The 25,881-nt window shown below is 53.1% G+C and overlaps 3 protein-coding genes across 3 annotated transcripts; 2 read left to right on the top strand and 1 right to left on the bottom strand.

Moving 5' to 3' along the window:
• Window positions 1-1,812: 1,812 nt before the first annotated feature.
• On the top strand, window positions 1,813-2,781 carry CGCA056_v012131 (uncharacterized protein; the record flags this gene model as incomplete). Its single annotated transcript, XM_037327375.1, has 3 exons — window positions 1,813-1,989; window positions 2,163-2,484; window positions 2,540-2,781. 3 exons carry the CDS (start codon window positions 1,813-1,815, stop codon window positions 2,779-2,781), a joined length of 741 nt encoding a protein of 246 aa, XP_037174554.1.
• A 12,672-nt stretch (window positions 2,782-15,453) lies between these two features.
• On the top strand, window positions 15,454-18,598 carry AREA (Nitrogen regulatory protein areA; the record flags this gene model as incomplete). Its single annotated transcript, XM_037327374.1, has 3 exons — window positions 15,454-15,857; window positions 15,998-16,382; window positions 16,571-18,598. The coding sequence occupies 3 exons, from the start codon at window positions 15,454-15,456 to the stop codon at window positions 18,596-18,598; spliced, it is 2,817 nt and encodes a 938-aa protein (XP_037174184.1).
• Window positions 18,599-24,671: 6,073 nt separating this feature from the next.
• CGCA056_v012129 (uncharacterized protein) lies at window positions 24,672-25,612 on the bottom strand (the record flags this gene model as incomplete). The annotated part of the gene is made up of 2 exons (XM_037327373.1): window positions 24,672-25,260; window positions 25,332-25,612. 2 exons carry the CDS (start codon window positions 25,610-25,612, stop codon window positions 24,672-24,674), a joined length of 870 nt encoding a protein of 289 aa, XP_037174756.1.
• Window positions 25,613-25,881: the final 269 nt, after the last annotated feature.

Raw genomic sequence — 25,881 nt, 5'->3', positions numbered from 1 at the left:
CGGCTTGCTTGAGACGAAACATCGGGCTCTTTTCTTTTTTAACGTTGGAGTTTGCAGAAGGACAGGATCGGGACGACAGGCCTGCTGCATGGCATTAAGCAGGGACTTTTTTCTTGGGTCGGGATTAATTACAAGGGATGGAAAACGGCGTTGCAGACAGCCGACATCCGATATCATGTTGTACTAGAGACGATACACACACGCAGAAAATTGGCCTTGTTACTTCAGATCGGTGAGGTATCCCCCGACATCCCCGATGTAAGTCGATCTTCCGCGTCATCCGTTGAGGCTGGCGCAAGACACCGTGAGAGTTCCTGCCTTAGTGTAAACCGGAGTGAGCACCAAATGCCAGCCTCGCCTCTCGGCGCGACGGCAGCTAGCCAACGATCTGCTGCTAAATCTGACTGGCGGCTGGGCTTTCGTAGTGGAGGTGGACACGATCAGCCCGAACCGAGCAGCAGCATAAGCACATATTCTGAAACATGGCTGTTTACACACACACACAAGTCTTCGGTCGGGCTGTCGGTGGTCACCATCTCGGCGCCTGCACAAGACTGTGGCTCGCCCTCGTGGAAGCAGTGGGATCGCGGTTACGACGGCAGTCTTGCGCGGCAGACGCAGACGCAGAAGCAGGCGCAAGAAGCAGTAGGCAAATGGCAAAGCAACTGACCAATTCGGACGAATCGGCACAACGACGTCAGCCTGCCTCTACCTCGAGACTGGATGAGAATTTGGAGCTAATGCGACACAAGCTTAAGAGACAGAAGAAAAGAAGGATTTGACCGCTCTCCGGGGAACCGAGCCAACATGCTTGCTTCAAAGATGGTGGTTGGTTGGTCGTTCGTTTCCTAGAGACTAAGGCCGGCTCTTGACCGACACTAGGGGCCGCTTTGTCCGGTGTTCCCCAATCCTCATCCCGGACACTAACACAACAACCTACCTACCTCCATCAAACCTCAGCAAACCTGTGCGAACCCACCATCCCCCGGCCAAGCAAAACCGCCGATGAGCCAGTGAGGAGCCGTCCGAATGCTGCAGTGGCCTGCTTACTACAAGCAGCCATGTGCGTTGGGGAAGCATCGCGCTTTCTCCTGTGACACCGCGCCCGGTGGTGAGCGCCAAGCCTGCCATGCAAGAGAGGGCCGCGCGGTGTTGGGCCAGCCCTTCCGCTCTCTCTCTCTCTCTGCGTGTGTCCCATCTAGTCATCCTGCGTAGTGCGCCGATGGCAGAGTGAGCTTGGGACACTTTCAGCGGGATTGGATGTACGCGCGGATGCGGCTGCGGAGGATTGCCGTTGAAGGGGGCAAGGGGAGAGGGAACCAGCTGCGTGGTAGGATCTGCGGAAGTCCAAAGACGTCCACGCGGTGTCCGTGACCGGTAACACCACAGGGACGAAGGGGGGTGAGTAGGTATCGATGTCATTGCTTTCCCCCCCTTCTCTATGGGTATTCGACTTCTCGGGACCGAAAATAGTGTACACACAACGGGTGGACCATCGAAGGGGGCGGAGGAGGCGGCGGCGTGCGCCAGAGGAGAGACACAGAGAGCCTTGCCGTTTTGACAGAGGGTGAGATTTTGATATAAAGGTCTTGTTCAATCTTCGGTCATCTCGGGTTTGGTTTTGTTTTGAACCATCATCTCGGGACGCATCCTTTCGTCGCAACATTCGGTCACCTTTTCTTCCTTCCTATTCATTAAGCCAAGGAGCAATAACCAAAAGTCAAAGAGTCTATTTGCTGCAAAGCATAATTCGAATCACAAAACATACAAAACCCATCCCAAAAAAAAAAAAACTCCAGAAAATCAGTCAAGATGAAGGCTTCCATTGTCGCCGCTGCCCTCGCCCAGAGCGCCGTCACCATCGCTGCCCCCGGACCCGGAGGCTGGGGCGGTTCTAACGAGAGCAACTTTGGCGGTTACGGAGCTGGAGGCGGCTGGGGCGCCGGTGGCTTCGGAGGATTCGGCGGATCTCCTGCCGCTATCTGCGCTGTAAGTCTTTGTCTGTCGATTCCTCTTCTGTTCCGTCTTTTATATCAAACTATGTGGTGGTTGGTGTGCAAAGAGCGGATGAACAGCACCCGGGCCATCTGCTCCCACATGTTATCCCATCTTCGATTAACTCTAACTCAACCGTACAATTGGCTGACACGAACGTCCAATAGGCTTCTTGCTTCGCTTCCCACTGGCAAACCGCTACCCCCACTCCCGCTGCCTTCTGCACGGAGAACTCTGATCTGAAGTCTTGCGTCAGCTCCGCCTGCGCTACCCAGACCGCTGCCCTCTCTGCCTGGTCTTCCGTCTCCTCGTCCGCTTGCCACGCCTTCACCGACTGTGCCACCAAGAGCACCTTCACCTACACCGGCGGCTGGTGGGGTCCCGCCACCAAGACTGGCGATGCCGCCGCCGTTACCATGACCGGATGCCCCGTTGACGGTTGGTGGGCTCAGGGTGGTGCCTGGGGCGGTATGGGCCCCGGCTGGGCTTGTAAGTCACTCCCGCTCATCGTTGCCTTCCATATTAAGACTGACACTCCATTCAGACAAGACTCACACCGACACCGTCACCAGGACCTTCAGCCAGGGTGGCCGGGTCATCACCACTGTTGGCCCCCAGACCGTCGCCCAGGCCGTCTCCGGCAGTAGCACGCTCATGACGACCTTCACCGGCGCCTTCGCCGCCCAGGAGACCGGCTCTACCAACGCCGCTGCTGGTATTGACCGTAGCGTCAAGGTCGCCGGTGCCTGCCTCGGTGCTGCCGTCGCCGTCGTCGGTCTGTTGTAAGAAACCTTTCCGCCAGCAACGCCAAGCTGAACACAGCTCCTCTGTATACCTTACCCATCCTCTTTCTCCCTCTTTTTGGCATGGACGCATGATAAGAATTGGGAACTGGGGTACATGAAAAAAATGTCTCGGAGCAAATAAGGGATCCGGCTTTTGGGGGATTAGGTTTATATCTTTTACTTTCTACTTCATTCCTTTGTAATGACCCGGAGTTGGTTTTGGGCATGGCGGAAATTAATAAGGCTGGATACCTTGTGTAACGATTAGTTGATGAAGGTTCTCCATGGACGGAGACGATGACAGTCCTTACAATACCTGTAGAATAGTCACGGACGGTTACGATGATGGAACAGAGATGTTTCTACTTAAGCTGCTAGATTCTTACGTGAATTGGTATATGTGACGATTAAAACCATGCTTATGAGGGTTATAAAGTGTGGGTTCTTGCCTCTATAGGCGCACCATCTCTCCTCTCATTTCACCATTGTCAATGGTGCCAAGGGATGCATTACGGGCAGTATCCTATATGGCATTGAGATGTTTCGGGTTGCAAGCTGGACATTAATAGAAGTCCTCCCTCTTGTAGACATATGCTGACGCTATTATGGCCGAGGACCAGTAATAACCAAATCAAACAGCACATCGTTAGGGTTGAGGTACTCCGAGAAAGATATTCGGAGTGACACGCGATGGTCCATGGTCGAATCCGGCGTCCACCAACCGCCGGCGTTCGTTTGGGATGGCACACTGAACAACACAGATTCATCGATGAGGAAAGTTCAAAGCTAAGTGTATTATGCAAAGACACTAATTAACACGACGCGAACTTGGGAAGAGGGGATAATGATGCCGCTGCCTGACACTGGAAATCGATCTCATACCGAATGGCCCTCTGATCCAACACTGGATGTGCATCCGAACTTGAGGCTCTCCGACGCCCGCTTTCGGTAATTACTTGGATGTTATGGTCTACGAAGAAACTCACCGATAACAATGTCTTTTTGTCGCCACGAGGAGTATCACATGTGTACCCTGAGTATGGAACATAGCGGTGAAGAGTGCAAAGGAGGTTTAATGCTCCTACCGGTTTCTCACATGGTCTCAACTGACTTGTCTTCTACAGTCGCGACGCCTTTGTTCTATTCGCCACTTTGCGCTGAAGCGATGTTCGGACCTCGATGGGCGATTGAACATGACTTGGGTCATTTACTCTTTCCATGATCCGTTTTCCCACTGCTAGTCTAGTTGTCTGTCCCTGACTGATATTGATAGTCTTTTCACGCAGAATGAAGGGTTGGATGACAAGGCTTGGACGGCAAGCTCTTCTTGTTCTTGAACACGAGTGACCAAGAAATGCAGTCATGTTGGCTATGCCCCAGCAAAGCTTTCGTCACGAACATGTTGCCCAAATACCACTGGCTGATGCACATGGGGACATTATGGGGGTTGTCTACGTAAGTTCAGACATGATCACACACCACTCCAAGCCGTCTGTCGTTACCAGAGCCGCATCCAAGTAGGCGTGTGCCAGGACAAGGTCTTGTAGACAAAACCTGCCGGGCTCTAACAGCCTTTCAACGTCGAATATGGCCGGTGTTAGCTTGTATCCCAACACATAGCAAACCCCGACCACAAATTCGAACCGTATTTTCCTTTCTCGTATAGGCCGGCATATCGTCGCTTCGTTTGCGGTTTTCGTCGTTCGACATAGATGGGCCATATCAGGGTGGGAAGCCAGCCAGAGTTGGTCCATGGAACAGAACATTCGTCGACGAAGTGCCACGACTACACTTCTTCCTCCTCGTTTTCGTCGGTCTTTTCTTCGAATCGAATATCGCATGGGAAAGAAGTTCGCCAATACCACACCCACCAGAACCGCCGGCTGTATGCCGGAGCGTGGAAGATACTCGGTCCCGATGACACAAAGATGCGCCGTTGAGGCTGACGTCGCACCTGGAGACGTTGGGGTGCAACATGGGACAGCAAAAGTGCCCTTCGTTACACAAATCCAATGTCGTCGATGACCTGAGCTTCTCGTAGCCCAACCACCCTGAAGCGCTGAACTGGGTAGGTCCGTAGACTTATAGAGCATGCCGCGGAAAGGACTCGGAACGGAAGTTCCGACCATGTCTCGCGCAGCTTAGCCCGAGCAGCTCTCGGTGGGATGACGATGCTTTGTCTCGACAACCGGGATATGTCTCGTGTAGCTCATAAGCCTTTGCTGCCCTGTCGTCTTCCCTCCCTCTACATTCTCATCATCACCGTATGAAGCATCGGCCTGGGTTCTCGTCGCTCGGTTATCGTTCATCGTTTCGGAAGTTATATGGCATGGCATTGGGTGCTTCCGAAGAGCCACATTTTTCGAGAGGGTTCACAAGTACATAGTAGCTCGCGCATCGGCCAAGACCGGGAGTGAACAATCATATCACCGGGCAAAGAAAGAAGGGACGAACTCGACGACTCAGATTCCAACAGGACGGTGCTATCTTTATCTAGAAGGTACCATTCCGACTGGCGGCATCGAATTCCGGGGAAAGTCTGGAGAAAGGGGGGAATCGTAGATAACGGGCCCCCTCGTTCCCGCCCAGACCGCCCATCTTCTAGATAAGAAGGTCGTCTTTTGAAACAAACACACGCACAAATCCCACGCGACGGGCAGCAAAGATAAAGAGCTGTGACCTGCAGTATAGGGCCAACCTGCATGTCCGCATCGCAGCAGCGCGCAGAGATTTTCGAGGCAGGTCGTTGCTACAGGCCTTACGGCTGAACCTCCTTGCAGGAAACGGTCGACAAACGACAAGGGTGTCACGAGAGCAGCTGCCACAGGCGGCATGGCACAGATAAGAGGAGGCAGCGAGAGTTGCTGCAGGTGTTCCAAGTACATGGGATGATAGCAACGCAAAATACAACAACGCTCGAATCAGTGATTTCCTGGTGCCTCTCCTGACCTTGTGGTGTGCGTTCACCGGCCGATAGGGCAGGTCCGAGGGAAAGATAGAGCCAAGATAGAGAGAGATAGCACCGATACCGACAGGGACACGATTGCGCACGGGAGCCGATCTCTGGCGGCATCACATTGCTAATTTGCTGGAAAAATGGTGCAAAGAATCAGCTGCCCTATTCGAGCAAGTCGTTGGCTCAGCCTTCGTCTTGGGAGAATCGGCACCAAAGATAAGAGCAGCTTATAAGTCAAGCCGTCTTCCCTTTCTCTCCAGACGTGTGAGGTAGCGGACCATTCGACGACGATTTCGACAATTTCAATATGCTCGACACAATTTTGTGTCGACGACCGGTGCTAGGATGACCTCGGAGGTTTCGACGACGCAACACTTTCCAGACAGCTTTTCTTGGACACCAGACTGGTAATATTTCCTGAGGCATCGGCATATGCCACGAGACCACTGCCGTCCATCTTCCCGAGAGCGACCCGGGAAGCGTCATGGTGGATGGGCTCGTGGCTACAACAGATGGAGGACATGACTTCACCCGGCCATAGCGAACTGGTGATGTGGTTTTGATCATCCAACCACCCGCCATGGCAAAGGCGTTGAGTGGCATGCTGGCATGCTCCCTGCCTGGGCAGGCGCAGCCAGAGTGAACACAGAATTGATCCGGACCCCCACGCGGGGCAAGTTCATGCCTGACCACAGTTGAGGGTTTCACGGCGGAAGCACCCCTTTTCAGGTGTGATCGACCACGTACGCCCTCGCTTTGCGTTGCTCCGAAAACCATAGTGGTTTATATCCGACGTTGGATCAGCGGCCGTTTTGCACGTCGGCCGACCTCGCCCCGACGGACCCTGAAAAACGGTGACATCGTCGGTAGGACAAGAGGTGGATATATGAAAGGCTCATGGGCCAGGGCACGAAATAACCCGCAAAAGCATCACAGGCGGTTGTCGGCCGAAAACCGCGAGCCTTTGAGCCTTTTAGATGACCATTCAGCAGCATTTGGTTGGTTTCTTGGATCAGCGACGACGCCGGAGGGCACACGACAAAGTCCCGCAGCTGGATGAGCTGGATGACGGTGGGGGGCAACGCAATTTGACCGAGATTGCCGGGCCCTAAAATATCCAGGTGGGGGGGGGGGACTCGATAAGAGACACCGGTCCAAGCCAATGGGCGGCGGTGGACTTGTTCTCGTCCGAAACGACCAAGTCTGCACTCTCGATTGGGAGGTATTCGTGCAGGTAGCCAGGGAAGCAAGTCATGGACCACTTGTCATCCTAGCGCAGCGACTCATGCCGATTCTCCAGGATGGCCGATGTTCCTTGACGAACAACGGTGGCGTTGCCGGGGACTTGGGGCCCACTCCCGACTCACCGCCATCCACAATAAACTCGCGAAGTAGACGCCGCCAGTGTCAGTAGAGGGGTACCGGCCCAGCTCCGACATCTACTCAAGAAGGCTGACAAGGCTCGATGGCTCTGGATTCGTACTTGCATACAAGCGCTTGCTGGTGAGTCTGCGGTTTTTTTTCAAACCCGCCAGTTTCACTGCGATACCGGCCAGATGCAGAAGCATTCAGGCAGGGGCGCACTCTCAGCTTCCGTATCTGTCCTCAGTTGAGCGGCAGGATGCACTTCTACCGACTCTCTTCAGCAACAACAAGGCGTTGTTGGTGTCGCATATGGCAAGTAGGCAGAAAAGGCAACGGCAGATGTAGAACTCAACAACATTGATCTGGTATCCGACAGCGTAATGCCTGCCATGCGGCTGCCATGCACTGTTGTCGTGTGGTATCCGTGGGGCCCCAAGCCGACATAACTCATTGAAGCTGTTCATGCACATCATCAACCTCCAAATCCCCATCGGTAGAAACGGGCGCTGGTGTAATGAGACTATCACACAGACACCGGGAACGTTCTAGACCACGACGTCAGCCATAGCACCGTTGACATGTCGAATGCTTCGATCGAGGGCTCCATGCTACTCCAAATGGATCACATGTGATGCTGGCTCCCGTCGTAGTTACGTGCTGTGCAGTAGATTGAGATTAGCGGTGGACAAAGCTCACTGGGGCCTTCGAAACCATGCCAGGACCAACAAGGCTCTGGATGTCAAGAAGTGTTTCCGGAAGGGTGCTCTGGCTCCGTAAGCCATCTAGGGCTCTGGTGAAGCCAGACGCTGGGCATGTCTTGCAGTCTCCGATCATGGAGGTTGGGAGGCGTCTTTCGTTCCGCTCCATTTTCGTCGGACCCTGGACTCTCCAAAAACGTGCGGTAGGTCGGCCGCAGCGGCTGGACGTGCACGCATGGAACGGGGTCTCCATCCAGATGTCGATAATTCACGCTGCAGCCGGGGCACCGGGACTCGGGAAGAGGTGTAGATTCATCTTAGCCTCCGGTTCATGGTTCCGTGATATCCTGTTGCAGCGTCGATATTCTGTTCGTGAGCTCTCTCAGTCGGCAGGCTGAAGGCCTAGGTAGTTCCACTGTGATGCGAGTTGAACCGAGTCCAGAATAGTCTGCGCAGTCGGATGCAAAAGCCCTGTGCGCCGCTGCCGCAGTCGTGGATCGGTCCATGGGAGACGGGGCCGAATTGCGCACCCTGCGTCAAGAACCAGGGTCCCTGACTGGTTCAGTCCGGCTGGGGTGTCTTCAACCCGACGGCGGACAAACAGAATTTCGTCATGAGTTTGCTTGATCGCAGTATCGCGAAGTTGGAGGCTGTAAAAATGGACATTCGTCTCTAGTGAAACACTTCCACACATGATGCAACTTGCATCGCAGAGGAGTGCATGTACCGAGAGCTGTGAGTTGCAAGTCCGAGCTGATGCGAGCCTACCACGGAGCTTGATGCCCGGCGGGATCAATTTGACAAGGCCCCTCGATGTCGCTGGCGGCTGACGTCTCTCTCATCCTTGACGTGTTAGCGTCATACTCGGTAGGCATTGAAGCCTTTGAATGGGACCTGGCTCGCTGCCGAGGTTGATGCGAAATGGAGATCCATCCGACTAGCCCAGCAGTTGCGAGATGCCTGTACATCAACAACAAGACAGACAGGGTAGCAGCAGGTGAAGAGCTCTGCTCTGTGTCACAATCCATGAACGTAAGCAGGCGCTGTGGCTCCTGGAGGTGACATGTCCCATTGTTGGTTTGCGTGTGTTCCGGCTTACCGAATTAAGAGAGTCTGAGGTTGGGAAAGCGACCGAAGCGCAGAAATCAGGTCCTACACCGACCGCAAAGTCGTTGTGTGTTGAGTTTATTTTGGTTCGGCAAGACCCAGCAACTTGAGTCGTAACACGACAATTCTCCGATGGCCACCCTTGTCGCAAAACGCCCGCCAGGCGAAAGCTGAAGGCCAGGAAGATGCCCGTTTAAGGATCCTCTGCCACGAGGAAACGAGTGAGTGCTGGCTGCCAGTGGCTGGCCCGCCCTGTCTGCCCTGTGAAGGGAGTCATGGGTGCCTCTAAAATGACTCGCAATTGGAGAAAAGGACCGGTTGGGCCGTGATTTTTGGTGATTTATTCAGAATTGACTTAACGGTGGCAGGGATGAACCAAATAACGTGCGGAGCAACCTTTGACACTCGTCATTCCACGATTCAAGGTCGTACTGTAGAAATCCGAAGAGGGCTTCGAAGTCGAATGCTTGGGTCGCGGAGATGCTCCGGACGGCTTTTAGACGGGCAGAATAGCGGCGGCCGTGTTCGAGACGAACCGCGGAAAGTTGTTTGTGTGTCTGAGGCAGGGTGCCTCATCCGAGCGAGATCCAACGTCGTGTTTGGTTGGAAGTGGAGATGCTCCGTAGTGATGGAGGTAGGTAGGCAGGCAGAAAGCTCGATATCGATATCGATATCGTGGGAAGTGTACTGGTGGCCAAGGGGAAATAGCGGGAAATGCGTCTGGATGACAGGATAGCTTTCGGTAAAAGAGACAAGGAAGGCCGTGGAGGGGAAGCAGGTTTCGGATGAAGTGAGTATCTGCGGCAGGTTGCTGGAGTAAACAGGCTTGTCTCGTTGGTGGAGGAGGAGGAGTAGGGGAGCGAAGTGAGGCGCTGGAGAGGAGAAACGGGGCCGCCGCACTGGAGACTGGAGACTGGAGAAGAGCATCGTTGTGTGAGTGAATGGAGTTCGAGTCTGGAGAATGCCGCGAAGGAGCGCCGAGACCCACTGCCGGTGATGTTCATGTCCATCGTTGCAGAGGGAAAAAGAGGGTCACGACCTGACCGGTGTTGCTGTTGTTGTAGGTGGTGGTGGTGGCAGTGGAGGAACTTGCCCCGACGACCTCACCGTCGATAACTACGTAGGTGTACTCTGTATCCGCACCTAGTATCATGTCAGGTCGCTGTCGATGTGTCGATGTCGATGGCAATGGCGATGGGCTGGCCAGCTTGGGCAGGGCCGTTACTTCCTCTGTGGTGCCTGCCCGTTCCCGTTCCTGCCCGCGCGCGCCCGGCTGAGGTGCCCTGCTCCTGCCTGCTGCTGCTGCCGCTGCCCTGCTCTTTCCCTTCCATTTGTCGCCGCGTCCGTCGCTGCCATTTGTGGTTGTCGTGTGGGGGTCTCCAACATGGCTTCCCTGTCGCTTCCCTGTGCTCTTTCCTGCAAGTGCTCAACTTCCCCTGCCTGTTCGGTCTCGGGTACCTGCCCGTTACATGTGCATCCACCCCATTTCGCGGTATTCCATACCTGCCTGGCGGGAACATCTCTAACTCGTCCAACGGCTGTCAACTCACCTTCCAGCCGGGCCTCTTTGCAACGCTGGCTGCACTCTTCTGCAGACCTCTGGTGAGTCTGCAGGCTTGGTTGCTGCATCTCGTTCCGTCTGCTGCATGCTGACGCTTTCCCTCGTCCCTTAATGCCGGCCGAGTCTCGCGAGCTGCATCGACCTGCATCCGATTGCCATCGATGCTCCGTCACAGCACAGCGCACCAGAAAACAACAAACCACAACACACAGCACAGCTTCGAAGCTTGAGCTTCGAGGCACCTTCCTCCAGCCTTCAGAAGAGGAGTCCTCGGTGTTCTTCCGTCGCTTCTTGACGCACTGCGGCTTTGCACCTGCCAGCCTGCCTTCTTCTTGGTGAGCCGAAAAGTCGACGCAGCCATGTCGAAACCATGTTCGGGCGGGAAGGGTGCGCCCAACGGTGCATCGATATCCCACACAGCTCGCGCGGCTCCCTTTAGCCTAAAATTACTACGCACCGCGAGCTGACCATTCACCTCTCACCTCAGTATTGCACTCTCTCATGTCTCGTCCGTGCATTTGGGCGACTCCTTACACCAGCCTACCATCGGACGACGACACCACAACCCTCAGACGTTGCCGCGTGGGGGACCAAACCCGGCTGGAAGCTGGGTCGATAGCCGTGCGGGTTTACGAGTACACCATGAAGCAGAGCCAGCGACAGGCTGAAATATATCCCGCCATCTCCAAATCTCCAAGCCTAAGGCTGACCAGCCCCATCAACAACGTCTCCATCCCGTCTTTCCGCTCAAGCCCGGAGTGAGGGGAAGAAGAGGCTGGCACATGCGCACTCCACTCAAGCTTCGTCATATGGCCACTGTCGACTATTTGCAGTGCTCTGCGAATACGCTCCCCAAGATCGACCTCACTTAGTTCAGACCTTGACAACCAGGCGTGGACAAATTACTCATTTCATTTAACGGAAGCTACTGGCCAGACCTGCAACGTGGGATGGTTGTCCGGGGTCATTGTCGCCAATACACGCACATCTCATGGCGAGATGCCATGTTCCAGAGTTTCACCTACCCAACTGGCGTCTCCAATCTTGTACAGCCGCAGTACATTGGACCCCAACCTGTTCGAGACTATTGCATGCGGCACCCCTGATTGGCGGCATCATACAGGCGCACCGGCCAGGGAAGAAGCAGGTGAAAGTTGGTGGGGTTCGAGCCGGTCTCAAGCCACGCTTCCCACGGCCAAAAGCGCCCGAATTCTCGCTTGCTTCTGGGTGGATGCCCATGGATCAATCAAGCAACAGATCCGTGATGAGCACGAAGCCTCCAGCCTGCAGTTCCTTGAAGCCGTCATGCCTGCTCATTACCATCAGCAAAGCAACCCGCCTCAGCGGGCGCAACTCTCTTCACTAGCCACCGACACTCTGGGATTAGCTTGTCCAAACCTGGCCACGAACTGCTACTTTATTAAGGGCCTGCCGCACACTGTCATGAAGAAGGCCCCCAATGGCAGCCGGAAGCGCAAAATGTACCGCGGCAGCAGCGAGCCGCGTACGAATACAAGCTCTCCGCCCCCCCCCCCCCTGCTTGGTCTGCACTGAAGAAGGCCAGGCAGTGGCGCACCAGGGGCCTGGACCAATTGCTCCCAGCAACATGTGGCCCAGTCGGTCGTCTCCATGGGGCTCCGCCTGACGGGTACGACAGTCTAAGAATACAGCAGATCTCATTGACGAGAAATTGCCCCGTGTTTGGAATGCGCGTTCAACATGCGCAAGCAACAGGAATAACCACGTATTTCCGATATCAATGTGGATGATGGATGCGGGTATTGGAGAGGGGCCCAGGGAGGCAAACGGATGGGGAAAGATCTGATGAACCGACGACGGATTCAGATGCCAGGTCTGTGTCTCTTGACTGAGATGCCGTCCATGATCTATCGAATGAACGGCTTCGGTCAACCAAAACTCTCTAGAGCGACGGCTTGGCTCTGGCCCTGGAGTCAGAACCAGTCCCACCAGCGACGTCGTTGGACACGCGGGCAGGCGCTGCCAGGCCGGTGCCAGAAGGCCAGGACTGCTACGCATTGTTATACCGCCACCAGGGACCGCCGCCCGGCGCGCAACTGCTGCAGTGGTGCCTCGATTTACTCCTCACCCATGCTTCATTAGCGCACAGTCGAAGTGCTTTGGAGTGGAGTTCTGCCGAGATGGGACTTGAGGGGCGGGTTTTTGCCCGTGCCTTGCTTGTTGCAAGTTTCCTCCCATGCCCCGACAGGACCCTGAAATCTGACCTGACGGGCGGGATCATGTAAGCTAGCTGCCATGGATTCTGGACCAGCGGCGCGGAGTCGATGTCCTTGGACTACAGACGGTCGCATCGCCAGACGTAGATTCGGACGTCGTCACGCTGGTCTGGAGTCTCGATCACGCAGAGCGGGCCAGACACACGGGGAAGTGATGAAAGTCGTGTGTTGTTCGACTCTGATCAGAAGGAACGGCCGAAGCGACGGCAAATGTTAGCTGATGCTCAGAAATCGACCAACACGGCGGGCAGTGCTGGTGATGACGCTTGTCTGTCTTGGGTGGCTGACCTGCCAGGAGGAGAGGCAGACGACGCAGGAGAGGGAGCAACGAGACAAGGCACTGCACTGAAGACAAGGTAGCGGCGAGCTGGACTGCCGGCCGGGCAGACTCCGAACGGCAGTACTGCGGTACAGACGAGTGCGTACGATTCGTCTGCCGCTGCCGCCTCTGGTCTCTAGTGGCCTCCACCTCTTCTAATTCAGTTCAACGTCCGCTGCCCGGCGCACTGGTTTCTGCCACGCTGGAGCAGTTCGGCTCGGTGCTACCTACCCTCTCAGAAAGGGCATCGTACGGTTGAGCGGTATTTTTTACGTGTTCCCCGTCGGCCTACGGCGTGCGATGGTCAGCCTGACAAATGCGTCTGATTTGTTCTTCGCGACGTTCGAAGACGCCGTGGCTTGAGATGGTGTCCGATGGAGTGGATGAAGCTCGTGCTGCCAACTGCTAGTAAGCTGTCAGGGACAAGTAAGCATGCGATGTAGGGCCGGGCGCGGCGTGTATTCGGATCAGATGTCAGTCCCCTCGGTGTCCCCATGGAGAATGTTCCCCTGAAAGGAAGGATGTCGATGATGGGCCATGTTAACGTCTCGTCTCGGTAGAGGGGTTCGACAGAGGGCGAGTATCAGGGTGAAAGAAGCGGTATTGGGGATTTGGGTTCAAAGAGGGGTATTCCCAGCTCGTGGAGCGACAACGGTGAAGTAAACTACTTCCACCAACGAATCGTGAGGCTAAGCAATCTTCCCTCCGGTGGTGGTGGAAAGCCGGGAAGAGCAGTCCGCCGCTGTCGGTTCTCGCTGGGATCTGCCTGTGGCCTTGCCCCCTGGCGGAGCGACAGACCTTGGGATGCAGCGATGCCTGTGGTCCCTAGAGAGGAGGAGGGGCCCAACTGGACCGCTGCACGCTCTACCCAGCTCGAGGTAAGGTCGTGTACAGAGTGCAGCAGACAGGCTCCAGAGCGGCACGGAAGACGAGATTGGGCATTCTGCGAGGGCATCTCGAATGACAGACAGACGGACGGCGGCTTTGAGTGTGGGTTATAGTACTGCGGTATTCCAGGCGCAGAGAGAGAAAGAGGAGAATGTAAAGCCGGGGCGTATGTGTAGCGGCGGCCCCCCTCTTGGGCCTTGGGAGTTCTCGTTCTCCCCCACCACCTTGCTGATAGTTACAACAGCACCTTAATAATTTCGGTGCAAGATCCACCTATTGCTTCGGTGCATTACAAGCAGCGCAAGATTGGCCAGTAAAACGGCTGGTCTTTCAGAGGTGCAGGAGCCGAACTCTCTCTCTCTCTGTGCGAGAAGGAGGGGGGGAGACAGACAGATGAGTGCAGCGAGAGGCACGGGGGGCTTGGATTCGTGCCAAAGTAGGTACTACCGCGGTAGGTGAGAGGTCGATTGGGCTCCACACCCACCTCCCGCATTTGCAAGGCCAGGGTCACGTCCGGTAAGGTAGCCACTGCTGTAAGGTAGAGAGCGACCACGACGACGTCCGTCCCACGCCGACCCGCCCACTTCGACTCCCACTCCAACTCCAACTCCCACTCACCCACCACGCTGCCCCCCTCCCCCTTCCCCTCCTGCCCCCCCAGCACCTGGCACCTAGCACACACCCTGCACGAGGCACGGCACCCACTACGCTACCTGCGCTGCGCTAAGAGAATGAGTACGTACCGTGGGTGGTCACTGATGCTGGTCCCATCGCATCCCAGCAAGCGACACCACTCACGGCTGTTGGTCGCGCGCTCCTTCTCTCAGTGGAGGTCGTCTCTGTCTCTTTCTCTCTCGCGCGCTGCGCTACCTACGCAATACCGCCCACTATTCCGCCGGCCCTCGCTGCGACAAGAGATCCCTCCCGCCGCCGACCTGTAGGGTCATGGTCATAGTACAAACAAACGTCTCTTCCCGTTCTCCCCCTCGACGCTTGCTGCACCGAACCAAAAACCCAGCGCCATCGAAGAGACGGCCCAGTCATCGAAACCTTCCTCCTGATCTAAACTCGTTTCTCAACCCTTTCGAGACCTTTCCGACAGCACCAGAGACACCATCTGCCGTCAGAATACGGGTTTTGTTCTGTCCAAACCTCTGCGTGCCTCTTCTGCGTGTGCCTTACACCACAGCCAACCTACCTAGGTAATTGGTAAGGTAAGGTACCTTGACAGAGTACCTCTTGCTGCCGACCAGCCCCAGCGAGAGAGCGAGTCGGAGACAAGCAAGCCACCCAGTCACAGACGACCACTACCAGTGTGGGAGTGAGAGTTGCAGCCAAGCGAACGTGGGGAAATTCCTTTCTTGTGACCCTTGAATCGCGGAAACCGAAACCTTTACCCTCTCCCCAAGGAAGCTTTTTTTCCTTTCCCTCTGCTTCACTTGAGAGAGAGCACGAGATACAGAACCTATTCACATGGCTGCCATTATATCGTCACCAATCTCGGCGTCAAGTCCATTCACCTCAATGAATCCCACATCAACAGAACACGACTATCGCTTCCCGCGAAGGCCTGACGACCCGTTTGCTGCCATTACGTCGCAACCCCAGGCGCATTCCAAAGCCAGTCCCAGCGAGCTGCCCGCCGGCCTGAGGGACCTCAGACTCGACCTTTCCGCTGCGCTGTATCCGAATGCGCAGGACGACTTTTTGCGAAACTCGGCCTTTCCGCCATTTCAGAAGGCATCAGCCATGGAATCTTACCAGAGCCCCGAGGACATGCAGAGGGAGGATCCGCTGGCGACTCAGGTGTGGAAGTTCTTCAGCAAGACGAAACAGATGCTGCCTAACCAGCAGCGCATGGAGAACCTGACCTGGAGAATGATGGCTCTCAACTTGCGCAAGAAGCAAATGGAGGAGGAGAAGGCGAGGTGAGAAATATCCCTTTCCGCCTTCACAATTTTTAATTGTTGTGGTGCTCTGCTATTGCTGCGTTGTATGCCGTGGCCACGAGGACTACTACGGCCGGCCGTAGCTGACAGACCTGGCTAACCTGTGTGGGATGATGCAGACTCGCTCGATCTGCGCCGGCACCGCCAGCTGCATCCGCTTCGTTCGGCTTGAATGCACCCAGTGGCATTGCTCAATTGCGTAAGTCTTCAGAGCAAAACGTCAACCACCCGGATTCCATGAATCTCGACGACTTCATCTTCTCCGAGAACATTGCCACGCCAGTGACGAACCCTTCCCCTCAACCACAGAAGCAAAGCGACGAGAGGAATCAGATGCACTCGTCCTTCACCTCCGCCATTCCCATCAAATCGCGCAAAGACTCGGTCGCTCAGCAGCACTTTGTCCCGCAGTCGGTTCCGTTTCCTCCTCACCACCAAAAGACCCAAGATGAATTCAACTACATTACTCGCCATCACCGTAAAACGAGTATTGACGAGAGACGGGTGAGCCGCTTTTCCCTTCTCAAAGCTGCAACCCAATTCAGCGACGCACATGTTTTTTTTCCCGCCCATCCATCACTTTTTTTTTATCTCATTTTCCTATCTGGCGCACCCCCCAGCGCCCATCGCCACACCCCCCGATATCACTGTTAGTGCCTTTTTTTGGGCTTCGCTGACCCGTCCGCACTTAGACCCGTAAACGTCCGGCCGACTTCTCTCCCCATGTGCCCGCCGTCAACAGCAACACAACAAACTCCAATGACTTGGATGCAGACTCGGAACTTCATGAATATTCACTCGACAACGCCAATCAAGCCAACATGACGCAGAACCCGCATCAGTCGGGAGTTCCCTTCCCTCTCGATACCTACATCGAGAACGACCCTATCATCACCTCAGCTGGCCCTTTCCAGCAGAACTTCTCATTCTCCCCCTCCACCTCGCCCATGGTGTCCCATGGCCCCTTTTCCAGTGTCTACAATGGTTCTGGAGCCCAGCCCTCTTCGTTGAACCCGTCAGATTTCTATTCGCCCCCGGGATCGGCTTATCATTCCACTGTATCGACGCCGCACCCCATGCCCGATAACGACAACTTCTACTTTGGATCGATGGATATGCGCGGCCAGAGGTCGCAAAACTTCCGCCCGGGCTCTCAGAATATGGGAAGCCAAATGAACCAGCAGTTCATGTACAACAATGCGAACGGGAACCCCATGTTCCCTGCATCTGCTCCTACTACCGAGTCTGTATCCGCCTTCAGCAGTGCGACCAGTCCTTTTGGGCACATTGATCCGACGCAAGTCTTTCAGCAAGATCATTCGGTCCGCTCACCTGGCATGTCCCTGCCGAATGAGGGCATGTTCAGTTTTGGTGCCGACTCGGACGAGGAGGATGGTGGTGCATTCGCCGATCGCAACATGGTCATGAACCAAGACTTCTCTCCCGGACCCATGGACGACGGCAGCTCGCTGGGCTGGGATCCTTCTCTGCCAGGGCAGTACAGCACGCAGGCTGCACGCTACCCGGGCGGGCCGCCTCGCAAACAAGTCACCATCGGCGGCACCACTACAGACTACGTCGACAACAATGACTGGGAAGGCGGCAACTTGCCGCGATCTCAGTCGCAGTCTTTCCGTCAAGGGTCAGATAGAAGAGGCAGCAAAGTTCCGCGCACTGCATCAACTCCAGCAGGTCACTTGGGAAGGAATGGAAACCCTTTCGACCGCATGGCACAGTCGACACCGAACTCACCCCCCGAAAACAACGGCACCGCCTCTGGCTATTCATCCGTGGCTCCGAGCCGACCTTCGTCGCCGCCTGGCTCCAAGTCTGGCTCGACAACGAACTTGCAGGCTGCAGCGGGCAACCAGGGAGAGGGAAACACGCCGACGACTTGCACGAACTGCTTCACTCAAACAACGCCCTTGTGGAGACGAAACCCTGAAGGCCAGCCCCTTTGCAATGCTTGCGGTCTGTTCTTGAAACTCCACGGTGTGGTGCGACCTCTGAGTTTGAAGACGGATGTTATCAAGAAGAGGAACCGTGGCTCGGGAGCAAGCCTGCCGGTCGGCGGCACGAGCACGCGGTCGAAGAAGAACGCCGCTAATTCGGGCGTTGGCTCACGAAAGAACTCGACCCTGGCCATCTCCTCTACCCCCGTCAACACCGCTACTACACCACCTGCTGCTGTCCGTGCTGGCAGTGCGAACGAAGGCGAGAGTCCCGCAAGTGGAGCTGCATCCGGAGGCAACACTGCTGGTAGCACGCCTACCAGCTACGGAACGGGCTCGTCTACCGGCGCGGCTGCTGGTGGCAAGGGCGTTGTGCCGATCGCCGCCGCGCCGCCAAAGAACACACCGGGTCCTGGCGCCGCCTCCCTACCCCGGAACAGTGGCACTTCGTCTTCCTCCGGATCATCCAAGCGCCAGCGCCGCCACAGCAAGAGTGCTGGCAGCGATGTGCTCTCTGGCATGGAAGTCGACAGCCCCGAAAACTCGACGGGTTCAAACGAGGCTGCGAAATCTCTCGGGTCCACTGGTTTTACGCCTATGCCAACAACAGGCTCCCTGGGTTTGGCCAACGGTCTTGGCATGACCCAGCGTCCCATGATGGGCGCGGGCATGATGGGAATGCCCGGTGGACAAAATGGGCCGATGATGAACCCTGGCGGTACGGCATCCGGTCCTCAAGAATGGGAGTGGCTCACGATGAGTTTGTAAGGCCCTGCGACGGACCACTCGCACGGCATCACACGGAATGCGCCATATTTGAATTTCAGCGTTTTCTTGCGACTTATAGAATCAGCGGTGGGGTACACACTCTCTCCCCACTCTCGGGTCGGAGTTCGATTTGAGGATCGGGCCATGCTTTCTGCGCTGTTTACGAATTTTGCTTGATACCAGACCTTGATATCGGTCCTAACGTGGCGGTTGTCTGTCTTTTTGGCCAGTTGAACAGGGAACATAATAGGGTTGAACGGCTGTATTGCGCAAGTCTGTTCTCTTGGATCAGAGGCACCCTCGGGATGCCTGATCTGCGAGCGATATCCCAGCTAATGCGCTGAGTAATGGTGGCTTATGCGTCAGGCTGTAGACGCCGAAGATGATGATGTTTTTACGGAGGAGCAACGGTTCTCGAATTACGAACATGACCTGGGTTTGTTTTATTTTACCCGAGCGCGCGGCCACCATCTGGATCTTCTCCAGATACGTTGGGAGGGACGAGCTTTCTGCTTCCAAGCGTTCTAGAGCGGCGTCTTTGAAAGACCTGGGTGAGCGCCGGATATACTGGTCCCCCTTGTACGCAGAGGGTGAGAGGGTTTCACGGATTGGTCAATTTCATGTTTTTATACCTAGAGCCACGCATCGGATGATATAAACTGAGATACCTCTTTTATGCCTTAAACTTGTACTGCTAAGTTAGACCCTGCGATGTGTCAATGTGGACGCTGGTGATGGTCATGCATGACTTAGCCGATGCCGAGGTCGTGCGACCTGGAAGGACTATATACTGAGGCTTCGGCGTTTTCGCCCCACCCCCGGAGCATTGCGGGGATATACTTCGCTCCGTCGCCGGTTCCCAAGGTACGCTTGATAGGCCGGACCCTCCCCCTACCCTGGGGTGTGAGTGGCCTATTATTTATTTGAATTTCTCTTATATTAGTCTTAGTACACTACTTTATCCCTTAACTCTTACAGTTATCCTGCCCTTCTTACGTAATCTAAGCGATTAATAAAGCTTGTAATAGAGTAGCTCTATAAATAGTATAACGTGGTTCATCAGTCAGCCGGACGTTTTTTTCTAAACACTCTTACGTCCAAATCACTTAAACCTTTGACGCGTAAAATCTCAACAACCATAATGCCAATCTACACCTAAGAAGACAAAGTCATTCTCGCGATTGAAGCGATCCGATCGACACGCGCTGCAGGTAATAACTTAAGCATTTCGCGTGCTGCAAAGACCTACGGTATCCCAAAGAGCACCTTAGCCGATAGAATGAACAACCGACTGCGACGCGAACAAGCTTAACCCTAACAATATAAACTCGATCCGATCGAAGAGAAAACACTTCTCCAATACGTTATTAAACAGGATTCCAGAGGATTTCCTTTCCGCCTCAGCGGTGTGGAAGATATGGCCAATCTCCTGCTGCGAGCCTGTAATAGCAAGCCTGTTAGCAAGCGATAGGCCAGGCGGTTTGTGGACTTACAGCCTGCTCTGAAAACTAAGTTTAATCGTCCATACGATTATCAAAGGGCTCTTCAAGAAGATCCTGAGGTTATATTAAAGTGGTTTATGCTATTATGTAACATGATAGCTAAGTATGGCATCTAAGAGGGGGACCTATATAATTTTAACGAAACTGGCTTTATAATAGGCATGATCACTGCGTTAATAGTGGTTATACGCGCCGATCGACGCAGCAAAGCAAAGTCTGTCCAGCCTAGCAATCGTGAATAGGCTATAGTTATTAAATGTGTCAATTTGGGCGGGTGGTGTATCCCTCTGTTTGTGATCGTCAAGGGTGTATATCACCTTGCCAGTTGGACTATGGAATCAGGTTTTCCAGGCAACTAGGTGATTAAACCTACTGCTAATAGATAGACAGATAATCAGATAGGTCTTAACTAGATTAAACACTTTAATAAACACACTAAGAACTAAACGAAGGGCGTCTACTAGATGCTTATTATCGACAGCTATAAGAGCTATTTATCAGCTGAGTTTGATAATTACTGCAAGCAGAACAATATTATAACTATCAGTATGCCTGCATATTTATTGCATCTACTACAGCTATTAGATATTACCCTTTATTCGCCTTTAAAACGCATATATAGTGATGAAATCAACTAATTTATCAGAGCCTCCATAAATCATATCACTAAGTCTGAGTTCTTTATTGCCTTCCACTAGGCCCATAATAAGGTTTTTAATGAGGAAAACATCAGGTCTGCTTTCCAAGGCGCTGGAATTTCACCATAGGACCTAGACCATATCATCAAAAAGCTTGATGTGCATTTACAGACGCCTACACCTCCTATAGCCAACCCTTCAACACCTCCACCTTAGCAGTTGCAAACGCCCTCTAACCCACAACAAACCGTCTCGCAGTCTAACTTTATCAAAAGTTGCATCTCTGCTCTTCAAGAAAGCTTACTGACACTAATTATTGCTGCAGTTGAGCAATTGTCAAAGGGTGCGCAGGCAATAGCGCACTTAATCACTATTTTGACTGATCGGCTTCGTACCCTTAAGGATGCGAATGTAGCACTTGCTAAGCGCCGGAGGGCTAAAAGAACGTGGGTCCAGCTTGGAGGGGCACTTAGTATAGAGGAATCTCAGGTTTTGCTTGAAGGGAAACAAAAAGGGAAACGTCCAGCACCTCAAGAGGACGACGAGGGGGGTCCATCAAAGAGAGCCCAGCCAGCTCGGAGACGCTGTGGTATGTGTGGTGAGACTGGGCATAACGCGCGAACCTGTTCCAAAGATGTCGAACCCTCAGGAGATTCTGATAGCGACAACTAATAGTTGATTTAATGCGTTGTGGTTGAGAAATACTAGATGTTGTTGTGTACATGGGAAAAAGCGTCCGGCTGACTGGTCCGGCCGGCTGACTGATGAACCACGTTATTTATTACTCTAAAAAGCTATAATAAGATCTTACTCTATTTAATTTATTACTTTTTATTAATACTTCTTATAAATATAATATAAAGCTTTTATTTATAAACTTATTAATTATAGTTTAGTTTATTTCTAGAAATAAATACTAAAAATAAATATAGTAGTAATATCCTTAATATTAAACTTAGTAATATTTATAAAAAACTTTTATACTCTTTTTAACTATAGTTTTTATGTATTTTTAGTAACTACTAAAAAGTTAATATATATAATACTCTTTATATTAAAGTTATCATTAAAGTTATTAAGTTATTAATCTATTATTATATTATTTAATAAGTATAAAGTATTAGCTATTTATCTTATTACTATGTTCTTTGTATAAAATAAAATTCTTATAACTTTAGTAACTAAAATTACTATAAAAGAAAGTTATTATATTTTATTTACTTTGTTTTTATTTTTCTTAAGACCTCTATATCTTCTAGTACTAAGTATAATACTTCTATGTTCACACTTTAGGTTATATCTATTAGGGTTGCTTAGTCCTTTTCTATATCTGTACCTTGCTGTATATTGTACCTCGGCTTGATAGGCTGGTCTGGAACACACCCTGGCAGACGGATCACCAACCTCCATTGGGGCATGTTGCTCCACCCTCCCAGGTTATTTCCGGCCACCCACAACAAGCGCCGTCACCACCTCCCTTGCCAACCTAAACCAACGTATTGATATCAGTGAAGGGTTCCCCTTTGGTTTCTTTGGAAGCAAATGACTAATTTATAACGAGGTGAGGAAGAGAGACAAGGCTTACACAGGATCCGTGACTGCACCTGTAATTCCGCCCGTTTGCCCACTGGCACGAATCTCCATTGCAAAGCTACATGTTTCCGGCCATGTTAGAAGCATTTATACAGCTTGGCGGGAATCTGCGGGCTGTACTCACACCGTAATTTCTCCAACCGTGCGGACATCCCTTTCCCGTCAAGTAGGGTGAATCGGGTGAGAGGGGAGGGCGTTTCGAAGGCTTTGCGGCGGCTTCTCCTCCAAGAGCGACGGCGAGGGCCAAGATGAATGCCAATTTCATCGCTTAAGGCCTCTGTTTTGTCTTGTCCTTCTTCTCAAGATAGGTCCTTTCAGAGTTGTAGGCGTTCTTGTTTTCATCCTCCTTTTTCGAACTAGGTATGCGGCGAGTTATCTCTTATGCGCCTGTTTTCACGTCGAGTTGCAATGGTTGGAACCCTGACAGACAACAGAGAGGTTGATGATGTGGAAATGGCGAGGCCAGCCCTAAAAAGACTGCTGCCCGTCGCTCTGGCTTGGTGGCTTTGGTCATGGGGCCCGACTGCAGTCGACAAGGTTGCTTATTTGAGTTCGCCGTGGCTTGGCGAATACCGGGGGCCATTGTTCAAGTACGCGTTCAATGTATGGAATGCGATTAGATAGTGATTTCTTCCCATTGATGTGTCTGTGTTTTTCGCTGCTATCAGCTGTAGACGAGATTATCAGTTGGATCTTCTCTCCGTTACATATTTCATGTTGAAAGAGGGGATTTGCGGACGGGAATGGCAGTGTCATCAACAATGCTGTTTGTGTTTCCGATACTGCATGAGCAAGACTCGGAAGCGACACTCAATTATATCTTGATCCAACGATGGGAAAATTCGAGGAAAACGGGGAAGAGGGAACTATCTACGCCTGCGTGATGCATCTCCGCCACGATCCAATAGCCCTCGAGCATCGCGAGCAGACCACGCTGGGGAAGAAGAAATGTGCCGACGTCTCTCGGCTTTTAGTCTTTCGATAATCCCAAAGTCTGCTACTTTGTCCGGACAGACGCAGACGGTGTTCGTGTCTACCGCAGCCCTTCTCGGCTCAGCCCTGTGGTCGTTGGCTTCGTCCTCGAGAAGAGGGGTCCCGCGTGTGTATGCCAAGTATAAGAAGACCGCACTCGTGTGTCTTTGGATCACGTCTCTCATGGTATGACCTGCGTGCCGATCTTCTCCAATACATCCTGGCGCCAGGCTTTCACGAAAGTTCTCATCTCCCAATCCTTGAAACACCGCCATAGAGAAATTCCTCGTCATAGCCCGCCAAACGCCGCCTCATCTAAAGAAAACAAAACGAAACAGCACCCCACGGCTCATTCGACAATGCGACTGTCTACTCTCCTCGCCTGCTTCGCGCTAGGTGGCGTCTTCGCGCAGCCCTCAGGGCATGATAAGCATCGGGAAGAGCAGCGAAAAATCGCCGCTGGGCTACCCAAGCCAATGTTCGTCAGCGTCGCGCTGCCACCCGCGGTTTATCTAACGCCGCCGCCGGGTGTGCAGAAAGCAGAGGTTATCAGGGTCTGCAAGTCTCAGTTCGGAACGGACGATTTGGAAAAGTGCGCGGAGGCGATGAGGCAGACGGGCCCCCGGGCTTGAAGGTTTGGCAGATTCTTGTCAGGGGCGGTTTGTTTGGGAGCGCTGTGTAGCGACGAAGAGGTGGTGGAAGGGAAGGGCGTAGGGTTATCTGGATCGGGCTGGGATCTCAAGGTGCGCGTGTGATGGGCGATGCGTGGTGTATGTGGTAATTGACGTGGACAAACTGTAGGAGGACTACTTCGAATTCATCTAATAACTATTGCTCTTGTGTATGAAGGTGCGGACACTCTGAGCAAGGCTCTCGTCTGAAAAGCCTGCGCTACCAAAAAAGTGTTATTGTGCTTAGCAACGGGAACTTGATGGTTTCAAGCAGAGTCTTGCTAGCCGGGCAGAATCGTAGACACGTCATACTTGCGCAAGGACGACAGCAGTAGAGACAACAACAGGAATGGTAATAACAATAACGAAGATATACGATAATAGATGATAATAGATGAGGATAACATAGGAATAAGAAGTAACGACGATAAGTAACGACGATAACGATAGCGACGACATAGCGAGCACATAAGGAATATATTTGCTTTAGTGGAGGATAAACAGATTATAGATATGTGTAGATATTTCCTAGATAGTTAACTGACACTGCCTGGATGGCTAACCAATACTACCTAGCTAGCAAAACTCCCAGAACTGTGCCCAAAAAGCATACCCCTTTCACCTCACTGACTGTTACCGACTTGAAATAGATGCAGAATTGTCAAACTTGCTTCTCCGTGAGCCACTTGGGCGATCATTAGGCTTCGAATTCCTTGCCAATAAGGCCCTCGTGTTCCTTCTCGTCATCCTCGTCAAGGTTGACGAAGGCGTCAGAGAGGTCCTCGTCAAAGAAGTCGTCGTCAAAGGGGTCTTCTTCAAAGAAGTCGTCGTCAGAGATATCTTTGTCGTCAAAGACGTCTTCGTTAAGGAGGTCGTCGAGGTCGTCGGCGGAGGCGTCATCCTTCTTGACATCCGTCTCGACATCCTCCTTGACATCCGTCTCGACATCCTTCTTGACATCCGTCTCGACATCCTTCTTGGCATCCTTCACGTCACTCTTCTTGACATCCTTCTTGACATCCTTCTTGTCATCCTTGAACTTGTCGTAGATGGTGTGGGCCCAGAAAGGCTCGCTCATGAGGGGGCAGTGTGCACAAGCGCCGTCTTGTTCATCGACGGCGTAGTCTCTGCAGAGGATGCCTCCCCACTCGTTCTTGGTCACCTCCCAAAAGGTGGATGCGACCATGCCCTCGTTACATCTAACGCTGTTCTCGAACCTCCAGGCGAGGTCGCCCTCCTCCATGCCGCAGAAAGGCTTCCAGGTCTCAAACGAGTTGGGCGTGCAGCTGCGTCATCCGTGTTAGCTATGTCCATCCAAAGGACGGGATGGGGCTTGTGATGGAAACGAAAGACTTACATAAGACCCCATCTTCTCAGGTTCTCCCAAAATCTATGGCAGAAGGAGCCGGCGTCGCCTTTGAAGTCCTTGATCCGGATATGGAAACGCGACCGCCGTCCACCACCGACTTGTCTCCCCCTGCTATACTTGCACTTGGATCGGGCGTCGGGCTCATCCCAGGGTCCCGGGGGCACGATGCCTTCTGATCCGTGATAGTAACCAGCGTTTGACGGCCACCCAACGGCCGCAACGCCCGAAATTGCGGTCAGCAACAGCGTGGCTGCGAAGGCGAACTTCATTGTAGTGTTGTAGTTGTAGTAGTACTAGTAGTTGTTGTTGTCGTTGAAATGCAGGTAATGTTGGGGTGAAAGTTGTATTGGAGGAAGAAGTTGTTCAGAGAGCAAGTGAAGGGTTTGGCGGCGAGCATATGTTTATATACGTTCTTGGCATGAGATGTCAAGGTAGCTGAAGCTTCTTGCAATCTACCGTGTGGTGCCTCGGGCTATCATACTTTAATCTGGGGCGCGAGAAACTCGCAGAGGTTGACTATCCAGGGCCATGGACAGTC

The sequence above is a fragment of the Colletotrichum aenigma genome (assembly GCF_013390185.1).
Source record: "Colletotrichum aenigma strain Cg56 chromosome Unknown KSG_Cg56_contig08, whole genome shotgun sequence".
Lineage (NCBI taxonomy): Eukaryota > Fungi > Ascomycota > Sordariomycetes > Glomerellales > Glomerellaceae > Colletotrichum > Colletotrichum aenigma.
The sequence above is the reverse complement of the archived record's forward strand: the minus strand, read 5'-3'. Positions and strand labels throughout refer to the sequence as shown.